Source organism: Cicer arietinum, chromosome 5 (genome assembly GCF_000331145.2).
Source record: "Cicer arietinum cultivar CDC Frontier isolate Library 1 chromosome 5, Cicar.CDCFrontier_v2.0, whole genome shotgun sequence".
In the NCBI taxonomy this organism is placed as follows: domain Eukaryota; kingdom Viridiplantae; phylum Streptophyta; class Magnoliopsida; order Fabales; family Fabaceae; genus Cicer; species Cicer arietinum.
The window spans coordinates 52,760,963-52,776,221 of NC_021164.2; the positions used below are offsets into that span (position 1 = coordinate 52,760,963).

A 15,259-nucleotide genomic window follows, 5' to 3' on the forward strand; every position below is an offset into this window, starting at 1 on the left:
TGTGAGTTGACGACGATCATCGTCATATATTTTTATACTGCTATTATTATTATTTTACTTGTTTTCTATATTAAAGTATTTATTGAAAAATTTGGGAAATACAACCTTTGAATTTTATCTCGATTTCGTCAATTATTTAATTTAACGGTCGTTGTTATATAATATGTTATTATTTTGATTTACGTATGAGCTACAGTATTTAAATCTTGAATTGTTATGCGATTGAATATGTTTTTTTTTCATGAATTACGATGAAATGATTTCAAATGCGCGTTTTGAAAAATCGGTATTATAATTATTAAATCGTTAACTACGTTAGATGCACCTAGTTACCACGTGTTGATTAGGGAGAGTTAACCGTTAGATGGAACCGCCCTTACGAGAGAGGTCATCCGTAGGAGGAGAGGGCTATCAACGAGATGTAAGCTCCCTAATTGATACGTGCTGATGCGTTGCGGAATTGAGGGGAGAGGGCCATCCGTTAGATGGAGCCGCCCCTAAGGGAAAGGCCACCCTTAGGAGGAGAGGGCTATCAATGAGATAAAGCCGCCTCTTGGTTCTAAAAAATTTGTATTGTTATTTGTTTGATTTTTATAATGATTTTAAGGTTGTTCATTTTGATTTCGTTTCGTTATTCACTGGATTTTTAATATTTATGTCAAGCGATTAAACAACTATTCGTGCCTTTTGTGTTTCCCTTCTAATTGATGGTGGTTGTTGTCTCCTCACTAAGTCTTTGTGACTTACCCCTTTATGTTGCTTATTATTTTTCAGATTTGCAAGCAGCTGAGTAGGAATCTATTATTTGATTCAAGTCTCAACAAACTTCTTTTTTTTGGTAGGCCTCTTTGATCGAGGACCATTTTGTAACATTTGTTGAGTCTATGTAATTGCAGCTATTTTGGAGTCTAGAAAGTCTATTTAGTTTTTTTTTGAGAAGTGTATTAAGCAATTTGATTATGTTATTTGAATTATGACTGGATTGAAAGCTGAATAGGGATTTTACAAAATTTGGGAATGTTGAAGTTACAGAGGATACTCTGTCGAAATTTCGAGAAAAGGCACATATATATTTTTAAACGGTTAAAGAGCGATTTAGTTGTTTAATTGTTAAGTTAATTGATAGGCTTGCCAGGCTAGGAGTATAGCTTGTGCGCCGGTCACGACATTAAATTTTTGGGTCGTGACACAAAACAATAGAGTTTTGATGATCCAATTTTCTATATTAATTCTCATAAGAAGTCAAAACATTATTACAAGCTCGAGAGATAAATGACAGAAAATAAACTAAAGTGAAAAAAAATCTTTCCACTTTAGACCATTTCACAATCACCTTCCTCAACACCTGCTATGATACCATGTCAGAAGAATTAGATTTGATGTCTTTTTCTATTGCTTTCCATACTATAAATAATAGTATAAGCGATTACATATAATTACAATTCATAATGACAAATTTTATTGTCTAATATATCTAACCTATTCTAGAAAAGTAGATTATTTACGATAAAATTTGAGATCAATTTCTGATTGACAGTAGAGAGTTTGACTTAGAAAGAAAAGCGGCAATGAGAGTCAAACATATAAGTGAACACAAATGTGCACACATACTTCTACTTCTATGTCACAGGATCACCATAGACTAGACTCCAATGTGATATGTGAAAGCATAAATCATTTTTTTAAAATATAATCAATCAATACAAGCATCAAGTTATTGTCATTTCTGCACCTAAATACTTGTATAGTGCTAAATTTAATTAAACTTTAATGGACCTTCCTTTTACTTGTAAACCATGCTATATTAAACACAATTATTTATTACCTATCTTTAAACTCAAACCAACTTTCTAATAATTTAAACAAACTTTACTACCTTCCTAAAAAAAAAAGTAGTAAATTCAAACCTTTGTTCTTACTACACCAAACTTAACTTTTAATAATTCAAACAAATGTTAACTTTCTATAATATTCAAGCTTCAGTAATACTTAAAAAAAGATATAAACTACATTATTCTTAAATTTTATACCATTACTACAACTTATACTATAGCTTCTAGTCTAGTTTAATTTCTGTTCAGTTTCAACTCTCAACTTCCAAAACCAGTGTTTGACCTCCTTGTATATTCTGCAACTAGTTGAGCAAGAGATGAAGATTTGTCCTTAAGCAGCTTCTTTGGTGAATCATATTCTTCAATAAGCCCTGTAGAATCAGAATGAATAAAAATCATGTTCACATTTACGAGTGAAAAAAATGGTGACAAATAAAGAAGGAAAAATAAAACAGGTTTTGACCTTCACTGAGAAACAGAACCATGTCGCTATCAAGAATCGAAGTTATTCTATGAGCAATTGTAATGACTGTGCAATCAGAGAAATGTTGTTTTACTGTCAGCTGAATAAGATTATCTGTAGCGGTATCGACTGATGCAGTAGCTTCGTCGAGCACCAAGATCTTGCTTTTCTTAAGTAGAACACGGCCGAGGCAGACCAACTGTCTTTGTCCCATGCTCCAATTTTCTCCATTGTCAGTAACTGCAGAACTCATGATGGATGATGCTAAGTAATACATTGCATAAAATTGATTTCCAACACTTAAATTTCCTTTGTCTCATATTAAGTGATGTTTGAATTTTTTTCAAAAGATTAAGAACAGTAAAAAATAAGTTAATGAGTGTAATATAACAATTTTATTAAATTGTTATCCTTATTAACCATGAAGATTGTTAGAACTGAAACCACAGTTCAAAAGAAAACAAATACGAAAAAGACAAATATAGAACATACTTAATATGCATTTTTTTCTTTGGTCGGAACATATTAATAGAAAACACAGAATACATGTTTTGACCAAAGAAAACAAATCTGAAATGGAGAGAGAATATATTTCCTCCAAACTTAAATATTCACATAAAGGTACATATATTTATTCATGTAACTTTTTGCTTATATTTAAGTCCATAGGGAGTATATGCTTAAAGTTTTGAGCAGTCAAACCAGTAGAGTCAAGCTTTCCTTCTTTCTTCCTCACTTCATCTCCTAGTTGACACATATCTAGAGCCTAAAACATTTCTTAAAAGTTAAAGTTTATTAATTTGTATAACTTGGACTGAAAGGATCAGTTATTCATATTATTAAGCAAAACAATGTACCTCCCAAATCTGTTCATCTGTGTACTCTTCCAGCGGGTCGAGGTTGCTTCTCACAGTCCCTTCAAACATTGTTGGATCCTGAGGAATTATGCTAAGTCTCGACCGTAAGTCATGGATTCCAATCGACGAGATGTTGATGTTATCTATCAATATTTGTCCTGCAACAGGTTCAACAAGTCTGAAAAGTGCTTGAACTAGAGTTGTTTTTTCACTTCCCGTTCTTCCCACAATGCCAGTTTTTGCTCCAGGAATAAAAGTGCATGTAAGTCCGCGTAAGACAAGAGGCAAGTGAGGAGCATATTGAACCTATATCACATAATGTCTTATCTAATTATAAATACAATTTAATCAAATGGTTGGACTCAAGCGATTAATGAATTTTAGTTAAGGACGACTTAATTTGAAGTATCCGTTTAAACCTTAGCTGGGATAATAATTAACCAGACTTTACTTACCTCCCAGCAGAACTTCGGATAACTAGGGTCCCTTTCTTTTAGAACAAGATCCTAGATCCTTAACACCAAAAAAATTTATACATACTATTGGAGAATTCTTATTAATTTCTATTGTAATAGTGCAGATTTTCTGTTTTATTTCTATTAATTTATACATATGATATGTTTTATTTTTTATTTCCCTAAAATCTCTCCTTAATTCAATGAAGATAGTTTCTTGTATTCTCTCTTTAAACCAGCTGGGAATGAAGAACAAAGCATAATAGCATTCCACTACTTTTCTTTATTTTTTTCTACAGATACGATCTAAAATACCATGATGGACTTGTAAACAAATATATGTACCAAATGAAACATTGGTGTATTTGTTTAGCACTGATACACCATTAATAATTTTTTAGAAGAATGTAAATCCAACCATTGCATAATGACTATTTATCATTTTAATTACTTTTGTCAGATCCATAAAATTTATACAATAGCAAGTTTATGACCTAATGGTTCTAATTTTCCAGTATGTTGAAAGTCTATATGATGTTATAATGACATATATCTCAGCGACATATTGAATAATTTTAGATTGATGCAAAATTTTACATATATAACCTATATGATGGTAACTTTCAATCCAATAGTAAATTTCAATATCAGATAAATTGTTATTGAATGGTGTAGTACTTGTAAATCTTGGATATGAACCTCTCCGAATGATGGCCAAGAATGATCTGGTCGGTTGTCTTCTATTACAAGAGGTGCTTCACTTGGGATAGAGGTGTACTGAAGTATTCTTTCTACAGATATAATTTTGTTCTCCAAATTGCAAAGAAACCAGATTAAATTAAATTGTACAGAATTTAGATTAATCCCATATGTAACAGCCAATCCCGCAATGCCTTGACAAAAACAAAATTGAAGAAGGAAATTAAAGAAGTTTTGTGCTTAATGCCACGATGTAAGAGTGTGGCTAGTAAACATGTCAAAAGTAATTAAAATTTAAATACTTACTAGGATCCGCTATTGAACTTGGAAAAGATATCAAGAAAACCAAACAGAAGGCAAATATGGTAGAGGATAAAATATCCAATCTGAAACTCAGCCATTCCATTGCACTAGCGCTGTATAATTTAGGTTGGGAATATTTGTCAATCAATTTCATATTAATTTCATTAAACCTTGATTGTTGCTCAAAACTTCTTATAGTTGTTGCTCCAGAAATTGTTTCAGAAAAATGTTGTATTACTGGAGCTTGACATATACCAGTTAATCGCGCCAATTCCCGCGCTGATGCTGAGTAATATCGCTGTACAATAAGAATAGCAGATATATTCATATTTTGTTCTCTTTATTCCTCTCTGAACTTTTGAGAACTGTGATAAAATTAAGTGCAGTTAAATATTTGATAAAGGCAAGAGGAGCGCTAGCATTACGCTCTCTAAACACTCTTCCTAATACCCACTCTTTTATTAGTAGAAACTCAAATAGGCTTCACTAAATCATGTTGCTCCCACATAAGTATAGTGGAACACTGATAGCGACTTGGGTATTATAGGGTGTCCAAGTCCCACGTCGAGTAATATGCAATGCTCGGTGGATATTTCAGAGATTTGGTTCTTCCCCTTTGACAGCTAGGCTTCAAGGGAGGGTTTTTCAAGTGCTTGAATAATTATCAGATCCACGTGAACTTCAACAAATAGAAGAATACGCATTGAAAAGAGTGTGTTGCTAAGTGAGACACATCTGGTGGCATCAAACATGAGTTGTGTTAAATGACATGGTTAGATGTTATTCAGAAAAATACCTGGTACCATATGCAAGCTGCCATGACAGGAATCAACACTATGAACACCTGCCATGCAGCTTGAGACATCACAGCAATATTTCCTAAGAGCTGAACCACATTGTATGTAAATCCCCATGCAATATTTGGAATGGTCATATCTATTGCACTTTGGTCTGTTGAAGCCTACAACAAAAAAGTAAAACCAAAACATGAACAAAAAATTACATTCAATATGGTCATTTGAAAATAACATAAAAAAGAATTAACTAGTCTTTTGGAAATAACATAAAAAGAATATGATAAATCAAACTGTCCAAAATAATGCACTAAGCCATGATGATGTAAGCAACTTATCTAACCAACTAGTCTTTTCAAAATAAACCACTGAAGGAGCGTAACAGACTCTGATACCATGAAAAAGAAATAAAAAGTAAACCAGTGAAGAATTATAAACATATTATGACATACTCTATTAAGAATTCGTCCGCTTGGGGTGGAATCAAAAAATGACATTGGTGCTCGAATAAAGCTCAAATGCATTTGCTTGAAGAGCATGGTGGCAGTCTTGTATCCAGCTATGATAGCAAGAAATGCTCTGGCAAGGGTGGCAAAGGAACTTCCAATTGCCAAAGAAACATAGACAACCATAAGAGTAAGGCTTCCGATATCAGGCTCCGTAGTCGCTGAAACAGGAGTTGCCAAAGCCATCCAAAAATTGCTTGCAATTTGTAAAACCACAGTGAGTATCTGTGAAATAAATATGAAAGGCATAAGAGCTCCTCCATAAGCTGTTGTGATGTATTTCCAGAAGACATTAAACCCGACTCTTCCCTTTTCGCGTTCTTCTTCTTGAACAAGTTGGCCTTTTGGCTTAACTGTTTCGTCTAACTGTCCATTTTGATCGTCTATGTTTTCCACTTCTTGCTCAAGTTCAAAATCACTTAATGAACCTGTGTCTTCCCCAGTAATACTCGATGTTTTAAATGAAATCCTTCTTTCTAAGGACTTAACCGAAGACAACGCGGCTCTATGTGCGCCTACAAGTTCCATAAAATCGGTTCCTGACTTAAGAATGTCATTGTATTTTCCTGATTGAGTTATCCTTCCTTCTTTCATGACCTAAATGAATTGTAAGAAACAGAAAAGTAATAAGAAAACAGTATGATATAAAAGTTTGAAACTTTGAATTCATGAGCATGAAATATATAAATCACTTACCAGTATCAGATCAGCATCTGGTAAAAACTCTACTTGATGTGTTATGTATATCACAGTTTTAGTTTTCAAAAGGCCAAGCAAACACTCCTGAAAACAATAGAGTAGTAAATGTAAAGTTAGATAACAGCTTTTCCATTCAATTGCGCCTGCGTCTTTGACTACAATTTCTTACTATAAATCAGGCTTTGGGTTACAAATTACAACTTGTGTTTAAATATTCTTGTCTAGTTTACAAGATTACCCCTTAACCATACTGCAAGAGACTAATCATTTGAGGTAACTAAAATCCATTTAAGAGGTTGACCTTTCCTACCATGTTTTTCCATACGCACGGTCAGGAATTGAACCCCTGACCAAATGGTTAAGGGATTCAAGCATTTACCACTTGTGTCACGCCATGTTGATATAGAAGTTTAACATTTAAATTAGGATGCAGTGAATTTAGCAATCTTCAAAAATTAGAATGCTAGAAACATCAGAATATTATATCAGTAATTTGATGTCATCATGAAAAGAAAAAATAGATTGTACTGAAAAAAGTAGATTTTAGAAAAATACCTTAAAGAGATGAGATCCTGTATGAGCATCAACAGCACTAAACGGATCGTCGAGCAGATATATATCAGCATCTTGGTAAAGCGCACGGGCAATTTGTACTCTTTGCTTCTGTCCACCACTCAAATTGATTCCCTTCTCTCCAATAATGGTCTGATCACCAAATGGTAGAACCTCTAAGTCTTTCTTCAATGAACATGCTTCTATCACCCTCTCATATTTTTCCCTATCCATCTCTCTACCAAATAGTACATTCTCTTCTATCTTGCCACTCTGTATCCATGGAGACTGAGAAACATAAGCCTTTGTTCCACACACCTTTAAGGTGCCGGATATCTTTGGTATTTCCCCTATTATACAAGAAAGTAAACTTGACTTTCCCGATCCAACAGTACCACAAACAGCAACCCTCATGCCATGAAAAACTCTAAGATTTATGTTTTTCAATGTTGTGTTATTGACACAAGATACATCCCAAGAGAATCTTCCATCTACTATTTCAACTGCTATATCAGAACTACCTCGTGGAAGCTTCTCAACTACATCAGTTTGCAAGTCATTCAAACGAAGAAACGCGACAACCCTATCCAGAGACACCTTTGTTTGTGCAATCATTGAAATTGTGTCGGGAAGATTGTATATAGGCATTTGAAGAATTCTGAATGTTGCAAGTGCTGATAAGATCTTTCCTGATTCAAGTGGAATGCCTAGAAGAACACAAGCACCGAAAGTAACAACAGCCACGAATGTTGGTGCATTAAAGAAGAGAAATCTAACAATTGCTGTACCAACAAGAAATTTCTTTAGCCACATTTCCTCTGTCTTTCGAAGCTGAATAATCTTCGATAAGAACTTCATCTCCCATGCTTGAAGTTTAAGAATCCTCATGTTCATTAGAATCTCGGACGTCGCCTTCATTCTTTTATCTTTGAACTCCATTAACTTGCCTTGGAACTTCTCTTGCAATGATGCCACAGGAAGGTTTAGCAACATCACAACTACAGTTGCAGCAAAAGCGGCTATCGAAGCAACGCCTACACTTCTATGAAGAATAAACAAAGCCAATGAAACTTGCAAAACAGCCATCCATGGATCATGCATGTACCAACAAAATTCGCCTATCCTTGCAGCATCAACAGTCAATAAGTTTATGATTTCACCGCTGCTGTGTCCTTCCTTCGATTGACGCGAAAGTGTCAAACCTTTCGCATAGATCATTGACACCAACATTGATTGCATCCTGACCCCAACTTGTTGGAACTTAAACATCCAATGCCTCATGAAAAGGCACTCAACAAGCTTTGCAGCAATAAATGCAATAGCCAAAATATATCCATCCTTTTTAACCTTGTTTTCTTCATTGAGATATTGAACAAGATTGTCAATAAGATAAGGTCCTACATAAGAAGCACATGTGAACAATAATGCAAATAAGCCAGATAGAAGAATCCCTTGCCGTGTTGAAAAGAACAAAACCTTGGCAAGCTTAATAGTCGTCACACTCCTAACATTACCACACTCCGACTCGAGCTTGTTTCTAAAAGTTGAGAAAGTACCATAGGCAGTGTCATTGGTAGATAGAAGTGGTAGGTGTTCATGGTCTAATGTCTTTTTACTGCCTAGAGTTATCAGTGGACTCATCCATGAGAAAGTAAGAATGCTGAAAAATCCAGCATTTGAATAACTGGTTAAAATATCATTTCCTTTTGTCTCTTTGGAATACGAACCGTTGCTTTTGCTTACACTAGCTTCACCCTTCAAAAGGGACTCTTCTAGAGGGTCATGCTTAGTCATATTAGTGACAGAACAATTCACATAACAAAGAAAGAAACCTGTAATAGAGGAACCTATCTCAGAAACAATCTGTTATTGGCAAGAAAACACAATTAATGAGGTTTCCATAGATTACAAAGTCAGTAATAACAAGGCAACAAGAATAAACAAAAGCATAGACCAAGTACCAAATTTTGTATATAGGAAAAAAGCCCAAGTCATACATTTAATAGAGACAACACCTAAAATGAGTTTATAAAGAATGAAAACTTTGGTTTTATCCAGCTGAGTTACACCCAATATAAAAAATAAAAAAATAAAAAAATAAAAAACATATTATGGTATCAGAGTCTATTTTAACTAATAATTAATTAATTTGATTAACTATAAGTCCTCTATCACCGTATCCTTAACATTAAAACAAACACATACAAAACAACAATGAATCAATTATTTTAGTATCCAAATGCAAAATTTTGATAAGCTCATTTGAACCATCATGTTCTTCATATCATGAAAAGTAGCTTAGTAAGCACAACATAAAGTTAGACAAACATATAAGTAAGCTAACTAGAAGTGTGTATTAGTAGCTTAAACGAAAAGAGACTTGAATACCTTAAGCAAGTGATCAGAAGTTCAAACTTTCACTTATATATATGGAAAAATCCATAAATTGAGAGAGAAGAATTCACCTTGTGTGTCTGATACACCCTTAAACAATAGTGAATACTTCGTATCTACATTATAGTTAAAAATAAACAGTACTTTGAGTTTGTAGTAAGTACAAGAAACTAGGATTATGCAAAAATGGGTTGAAGGAAAAAATCAGTTACAAGGTGAATCATGGAGATGGAGAAATAGTATACCTTAAAAAAGAAACCAATTGAGTTAACTTGTTGACTATAATCTGTGGTCAAAATAAAGTTAGTTAGTGAGTGATTGAGGGAGTAAGATAAATTAATGGGACTTTGGGAAAAGAAGATTAAGAAATACATAAAGTTGGAAAATGGGTCAATTCCAATTTTCGTGCTGGCAGGTTTGAAAGATGAGGCTGATGATGTTGATTTCAATGCAATATTTTTTTCTCATAGGGAGCTCAATTGTGTATCACAATTCTTACACTTCTTTGATTCTTAAACTGTTTTGTTTGAATAAAGAAGATAAATATAAAAGTTTATTTAGAAATGGGGAATTTGGAAAAAAATTAAAATTTGGAGAAAAAAAATTATAATTATGTAAAAAATGGATATTTTTAATATCCATTTTTTTTTTATAAAAATACCAATCTATTTCTTTTTTTCAAGTTATTAATCAATTTACCTTGCTTTTTAGGATGCCATCGTATGTTAAGAGGACTTTTCTGTTTGAATTGTAGTACTGTGACATATCTTGGAGACGACCATGTATTATTCTTTTTTTTAATATTTTTAATATTAATATTAATAAAAAGTTAATAAATAATATATTAATAATATAAATTAAATAGAGATCAAAGAGAAAATTCGAATTAATTTAATCTCAAAACATATAGTTCGGTATATTCATCTCACTCTCAATTTTTACTTACAGGTGCAAAGAACACTTTCAAATTCACGATTTCAATAATATTTTTCAAATAATTTTCAATACTATCTTTAGGAAATTTTTTGTTTTTCTTTTATTAAAATTGTATAGCCATTAAGTAATTTCTTTTTATTATTGGTAAGAATCCTACGTTGAATAAAATATAGTATGACAATGAATTTATAAATAGAAGCAATCATAGACTTACAAATCAACTTTGTAGAAATTTAGTTAAGTTTAATCTAAATTTTAAAATAATATCAAGATAGACCCAACTCATTTCTAAGAGTTATAATTATAAATAAAGATTACCGATAATATCAAATTCCAATTAACTAGAAAGAAAACACATTGTCATTGCAATTTCCCCAACTTGTTGTGGTTACAATATAAACACTCCTATTTTTGTGGGTCAAAACTGGAATTTGACCTTGTAGTATACTCTTCAACAAGTTGAGCAAAAGATGATAACTTGTTCTCTTAGCAATCTTGTTGGGGAATCATATTCCTCAATTAGTCCTGTATTAATATCCAATGAAATCATATAAAAAAAATACTTCAAAAATAAATTGCAAATTCAAAGAAAACAACCATTTAAACAACTAAAATTTGACAATTTTTATGGCATTTTATTATTTGGTTATCACATTTCAAATAAGTGATTAATTACGTTTACTAGACGATTAATGGATATACCAAGTACCAAATCAACATAACTTTACTAACCACAAATTTAGATATGATTAACTATAATTTATAGGTGCTCAAATTGTACATGTAGTTGAACACTTGAATAGAATTATGGTTAACCATGTTTAAGTTTGTAGTTAATGAGGTGTGCGACACATAATATATCCATTTACCATTTACTGAACGTTATTAACAACATATTTGAACTGCGTTAACCACTTAAAAAAACTATCGCAAAATTTATCTAAATTTAGTCCTACAGTAATTATTTCTCAAGTAAAATGTAATACTACATCCTTTCTCACCTTGATTAAGTAGTAGAACCATATCACTATCAATAACAGAAGTTATCCTATGTGCAATTGTAATGATTGTGCAATCAGAGAAATGTTGCTTAGTAGTATGCTGTATCAAATTATCAGTGGCTGTGTCAACCGATGCAGTAACTTCATCTAATACCAAGATTTTATTCTTCTTAAGCAACACTCTACCAAGACAAACCAATTGCCTCTGACCCATACTCCAATTCTCACCATTCTCACTCACTGTACCATCCATTTATATATATAAAAAAGTTTAATTCCATGAATATATGTAATATACTTATGTTACATAGGTTTTAAAACACAAACCTATTGAGTCTAACTTTCCTTGTTTCCTTCTTACTTCATCTCCAAGTTGACACATATCTAGTGTCTATATAAAAGAACTATAATCAAATTGCATTACTAATTTGAATGATATCAAGATTTTTTATGTTCTTGCGAGTGCAAAGTGGCTGCAAGTTGCGATTGAGAGTGTATCAATTACATCTGACCGCGATTCTCGACAACATTGGAAATCGTGACACAACTACTCGCTCCGTGCTTTATTAATTGTCAATTTTAGACTTTTTATATATATCAAGACAGACTATAAAGTATGGTACTTTTGATGTCATTATTTATCTTTTTCTTATTATATCGTTAATCATTAATTGTCACATCTCATATTTCTACAATAAATAATTAAGGAAATTATTGACAAATCAACAATTAATGTTGCATTGAACTTTGAAAAAGACATTTAAATAATAATAGAATTTTCCTACATATGTGACAATTAAAACCTTGACTACATGCCCAATGTTTTTGGATAAAGCAAAGTGTGTAAACATTCCCAAACTACTTTAAACGGTTGTCAACTGTCTCCACAAACCAAATGAGTCTTTTCAAATTGTTTTGCCATCACTCATACACTTTCTTGGACCAATGAGAAACTATTATTCGCTTCGTTTATCAAATATGAAGTTGTTATCAGATACAATCTATTTGACATTCTAACTATGAGTTTTTAAAAGAGATTATGTCTTAAAAGTGTTCATAAACTATGATTTAAATTAAAAGGAGGTGCTATAGAGTGTGATTGACAGAGGGAGACAGAGAGAACTAACTCACTTCCCAAATTTGTTCATATGTGTGCTCTTCCATTGGATCCAAATTACTCCTCAAAGTACCTTCAAACATGGTTGGATCTTGAGGAATAACGCTCAATCTTGACCTCAAATCATGAAGTCCAATGGAAGATATGTTGATACCATCAATCATAATTCTCCCAACAGTAGTTAATCGTAAAAATGTTGTTAGTGTATTTATTTTGTATAAGAATGTTTTTAAAGAAATATAGTGTAGTTAATGTATTTATTTTGTATAAGAATGTTTCTAAAATACGATTTTGTTCATAGACATATTCATAAAAAAAGTATATTTATAAAAAATAATAAATGTATCTAGTAATTTAAAAGAAACTTATATTTAGTAACATATTTAAGAACATTGTAATAACTCCCACTACCTGCAAGTTGTGAATGTCAACTGTACCACATGATGGCCAAGAATGATGTGGCATGTTTTCCTTAACAACAAGAGGAGGCTCACTAGGAATGGAAGTATACTGAAGTATTCTTTCTACTGATATGATTTTGGTCTCTAAATTGCTAAGTTCCCATATCATCCATGCTTGTATGATGTTCAGATTAAGACCATATGTCACAGCTAAACCAGCAACACCTTCAAAAACAACAAATATGGAGTGAAGGAATCAAGTTCTACTACCCTATTTCATAATATCTATGTTTATTTTATTACAAAATAGAACAAGATTAGACAAAATTTTAGATGGTTAACGTAGTTAAAATATATGTTTAGTAAATGACTAATCGATATAACAAGTGTCCCAACTTATTAATCATCTACTGAACATAAGAAACCGTAGTTTTGAATGACATTAACCATATTTTTAGGTGTATATTTGAACAAAAATTGTGGTTAATAGATATAACGTATAATTGATTATATGGAAATCATGTATATCTACACATAATTTGGATAATTAATGGATGTCATGTATATTTAAGCACCTGAAAATTGTGGTTAATAATGCTCAACATTATAGATAATTATGTTATGTGCATGGTTGATGAACATAATTAACCATTCAATGAACATAATAACCCTCTAATTTTACTGCATTAACCATTTAAATAGTTATCGAATTTATTGTTAAATTTGTGTGTCAAAATACTAATGCTGATTTCATTGACAGACACATACATTTGAAAGGCATAGTTACTAGAATTGAGTTTCTTACCAGAATTTATGGCTCCCTGTGACACGCCCCGTGTCCCTTATAAATGAAAATATATAATAATAATAATAATAATAATAATTAAATAATAATAATAATAATAATAATAATAATAATAATAATAATAATAATAATAATAATAATAATGATAAAACATACTTTTCCCTTTTCTTTTTCATTTCACTCTTCCCCCTTCTTCCTTCTCTCTCTCAGCAACCAATCCTTCTCCATTTTCATTTTCTTTTCTTCTCTTTTCTTCTCTTTTCTCCTTCTTCTTCTTTCTCTCACCTAAAGCCCCAATAAACCCATGGAAAGGGTATACACTCTCTAAGCAAGCTTCCTCATATTTTCCCAAGCTCTTGGGTATAATTTTTGGGTTAGGGTTTGTGTTCTAAGGAAGTAAAAAGGTACCCATCTCTTGAGAGTTGTTGATTGAGACTCATTGAGGTAAATGCACAACTCTAATCCTAGTATGAATTCATAGAAAAATGTAGTTTTGTTTAAAAATCTTATTTTGTGTTTAGGGTATATTTAAACGATTTTGAGGGTTTCCTAGAGTTAGATAAACTTTAGAATAAATTTCTCTAAAGTCTTGGAAATATTTTTGATACTCAGATTTGTCAACTGAGACCTTGTCGGCTACTCTGAGAGTTGTTGGAGAGCAAACTTAGACGATTCTCCATAACTGTGAGTTGACGACGATCATCGTCATATATTTTTATACTGCTATTATTATTATTTTACTTGTTTTCTATATTAAAATATCTATTGAAAAATTTGGGAAACACAACTTTTGAATTTTATCTCGATTTCGTCAATTATTTAATTTAACGGTCGTTGTTATATAATATGTTATTATTTTGATTTACGTATAAGCTACAATATTTAAATCTTGAATTGTTATGCGATTGAGTATGTTTTTCATGAATTACGATGAAATGATTTTTAATACATGTTTTGGGAAATCGGTGTTATAATTATTAAATCGTTAACTGCGTTAGGTGCACCTAGTTACCACGTGTTGATTAGGGAGAGTTAACCGTTAGATGGAGCCGCCCCTACGAGAGAGGTTATCCGTAGGAGGAGAGGGCTATCAACGAGATGTAAGCTCCCTAATTGATACGTGATGATGCGTTGCGGGATTGAGAGGAGAGGGTCATCCGTTAGATGGAGCCGCCCCTAAGGGAAATGCCACCCTTAAGAGGAAAGGGCTATCAATGAGATAAAGCCCTCTTGGTTCTAAAAATTTGTATTGTTACTTGTTTGATTTTTATAATGATTTTAAGGTTGTTCATTTTGATTTCGTTTCGTTATTCACTGGATTTTTAATATTTCTGTCAAGCGATTAAACAGTTATTCGTGCCTTTTATGTTTTCCTTCTAATTGATGGTGGTTGTTGTCTCCTCACTAAGTCTTTGTGACTTACCCCTTTATGTTGCTTATTTTTT

At 32.2% G+C, this 15,259-nt stretch overlaps 2 protein-coding genes across 13 annotated transcripts; both read right to left on the reverse strand.

The window, feature by feature from the left end:
- Positions 1-1,896: 1,896 nt before the first annotated feature.
- On the reverse strand, positions 1,897-10,055 carry LOC101491790 (ABC transporter C family member 3-like). Of its 12 annotated transcripts, none has more exons than XM_027335755.2 (13): positions 9,927-10,055; positions 9,800-9,840; positions 9,626-9,670; positions 7,164-8,992; positions 6,606-6,692; positions 5,856-6,506; positions 5,406-5,570; positions 4,613-4,907; positions 4,286-4,500; positions 3,153-3,458; positions 2,998-3,061; positions 2,296-2,535; positions 1,897-2,203 (listed from the first exon to the last, which is right to left on the reverse strand). In XM_027335755.2, the coding sequence occupies exons 4-13, from the start codon at positions 8,952-8,954 to the stop codon at positions 2,091-2,093; spliced, it is 3,927 nt and encodes a 1,308-aa protein (XP_027191556.1). In that variant the 5' UTR covers positions 8,955-8,992; positions 9,626-9,670; positions 9,800-9,840; positions 9,927-10,055; the 3' UTR covers positions 1,897-2,090. The 12 variants fall into 12 exon arrangements, 9 of the variants coding, with proteins under 9 accessions (XP_027191556.1, XP_012572990.1, XP_027191554.1 ...); XM_012717536.3 differs by having other exon boundaries at positions 9,549-9,670; XR_003473469.2 differs by having other exon boundaries at positions 3,153-3,310; positions 4,307-4,500; positions 7,164-9,023; positions 9,800-10,050.
- Positions 10,056-10,941: 886 nt separating this feature from the next.
- LOC101492116 (ABC transporter C family member 3-like) lies at positions 10,942-12,691 on the reverse strand. Its single transcript, XM_073368374.1, has 4 exons — positions 12,623-12,691; positions 11,819-11,882; positions 11,492-11,731; positions 10,942-11,015 (listed from the first exon to the last, which is right to left on the reverse strand). Exons 1-4 carry the CDS (start codon positions 12,689-12,691, stop codon positions 10,942-10,944), a joined length of 447 nt encoding a protein of 148 aa, XP_073224475.1.
- Positions 12,692-15,259: the final 2,568 nt, after the last annotated feature.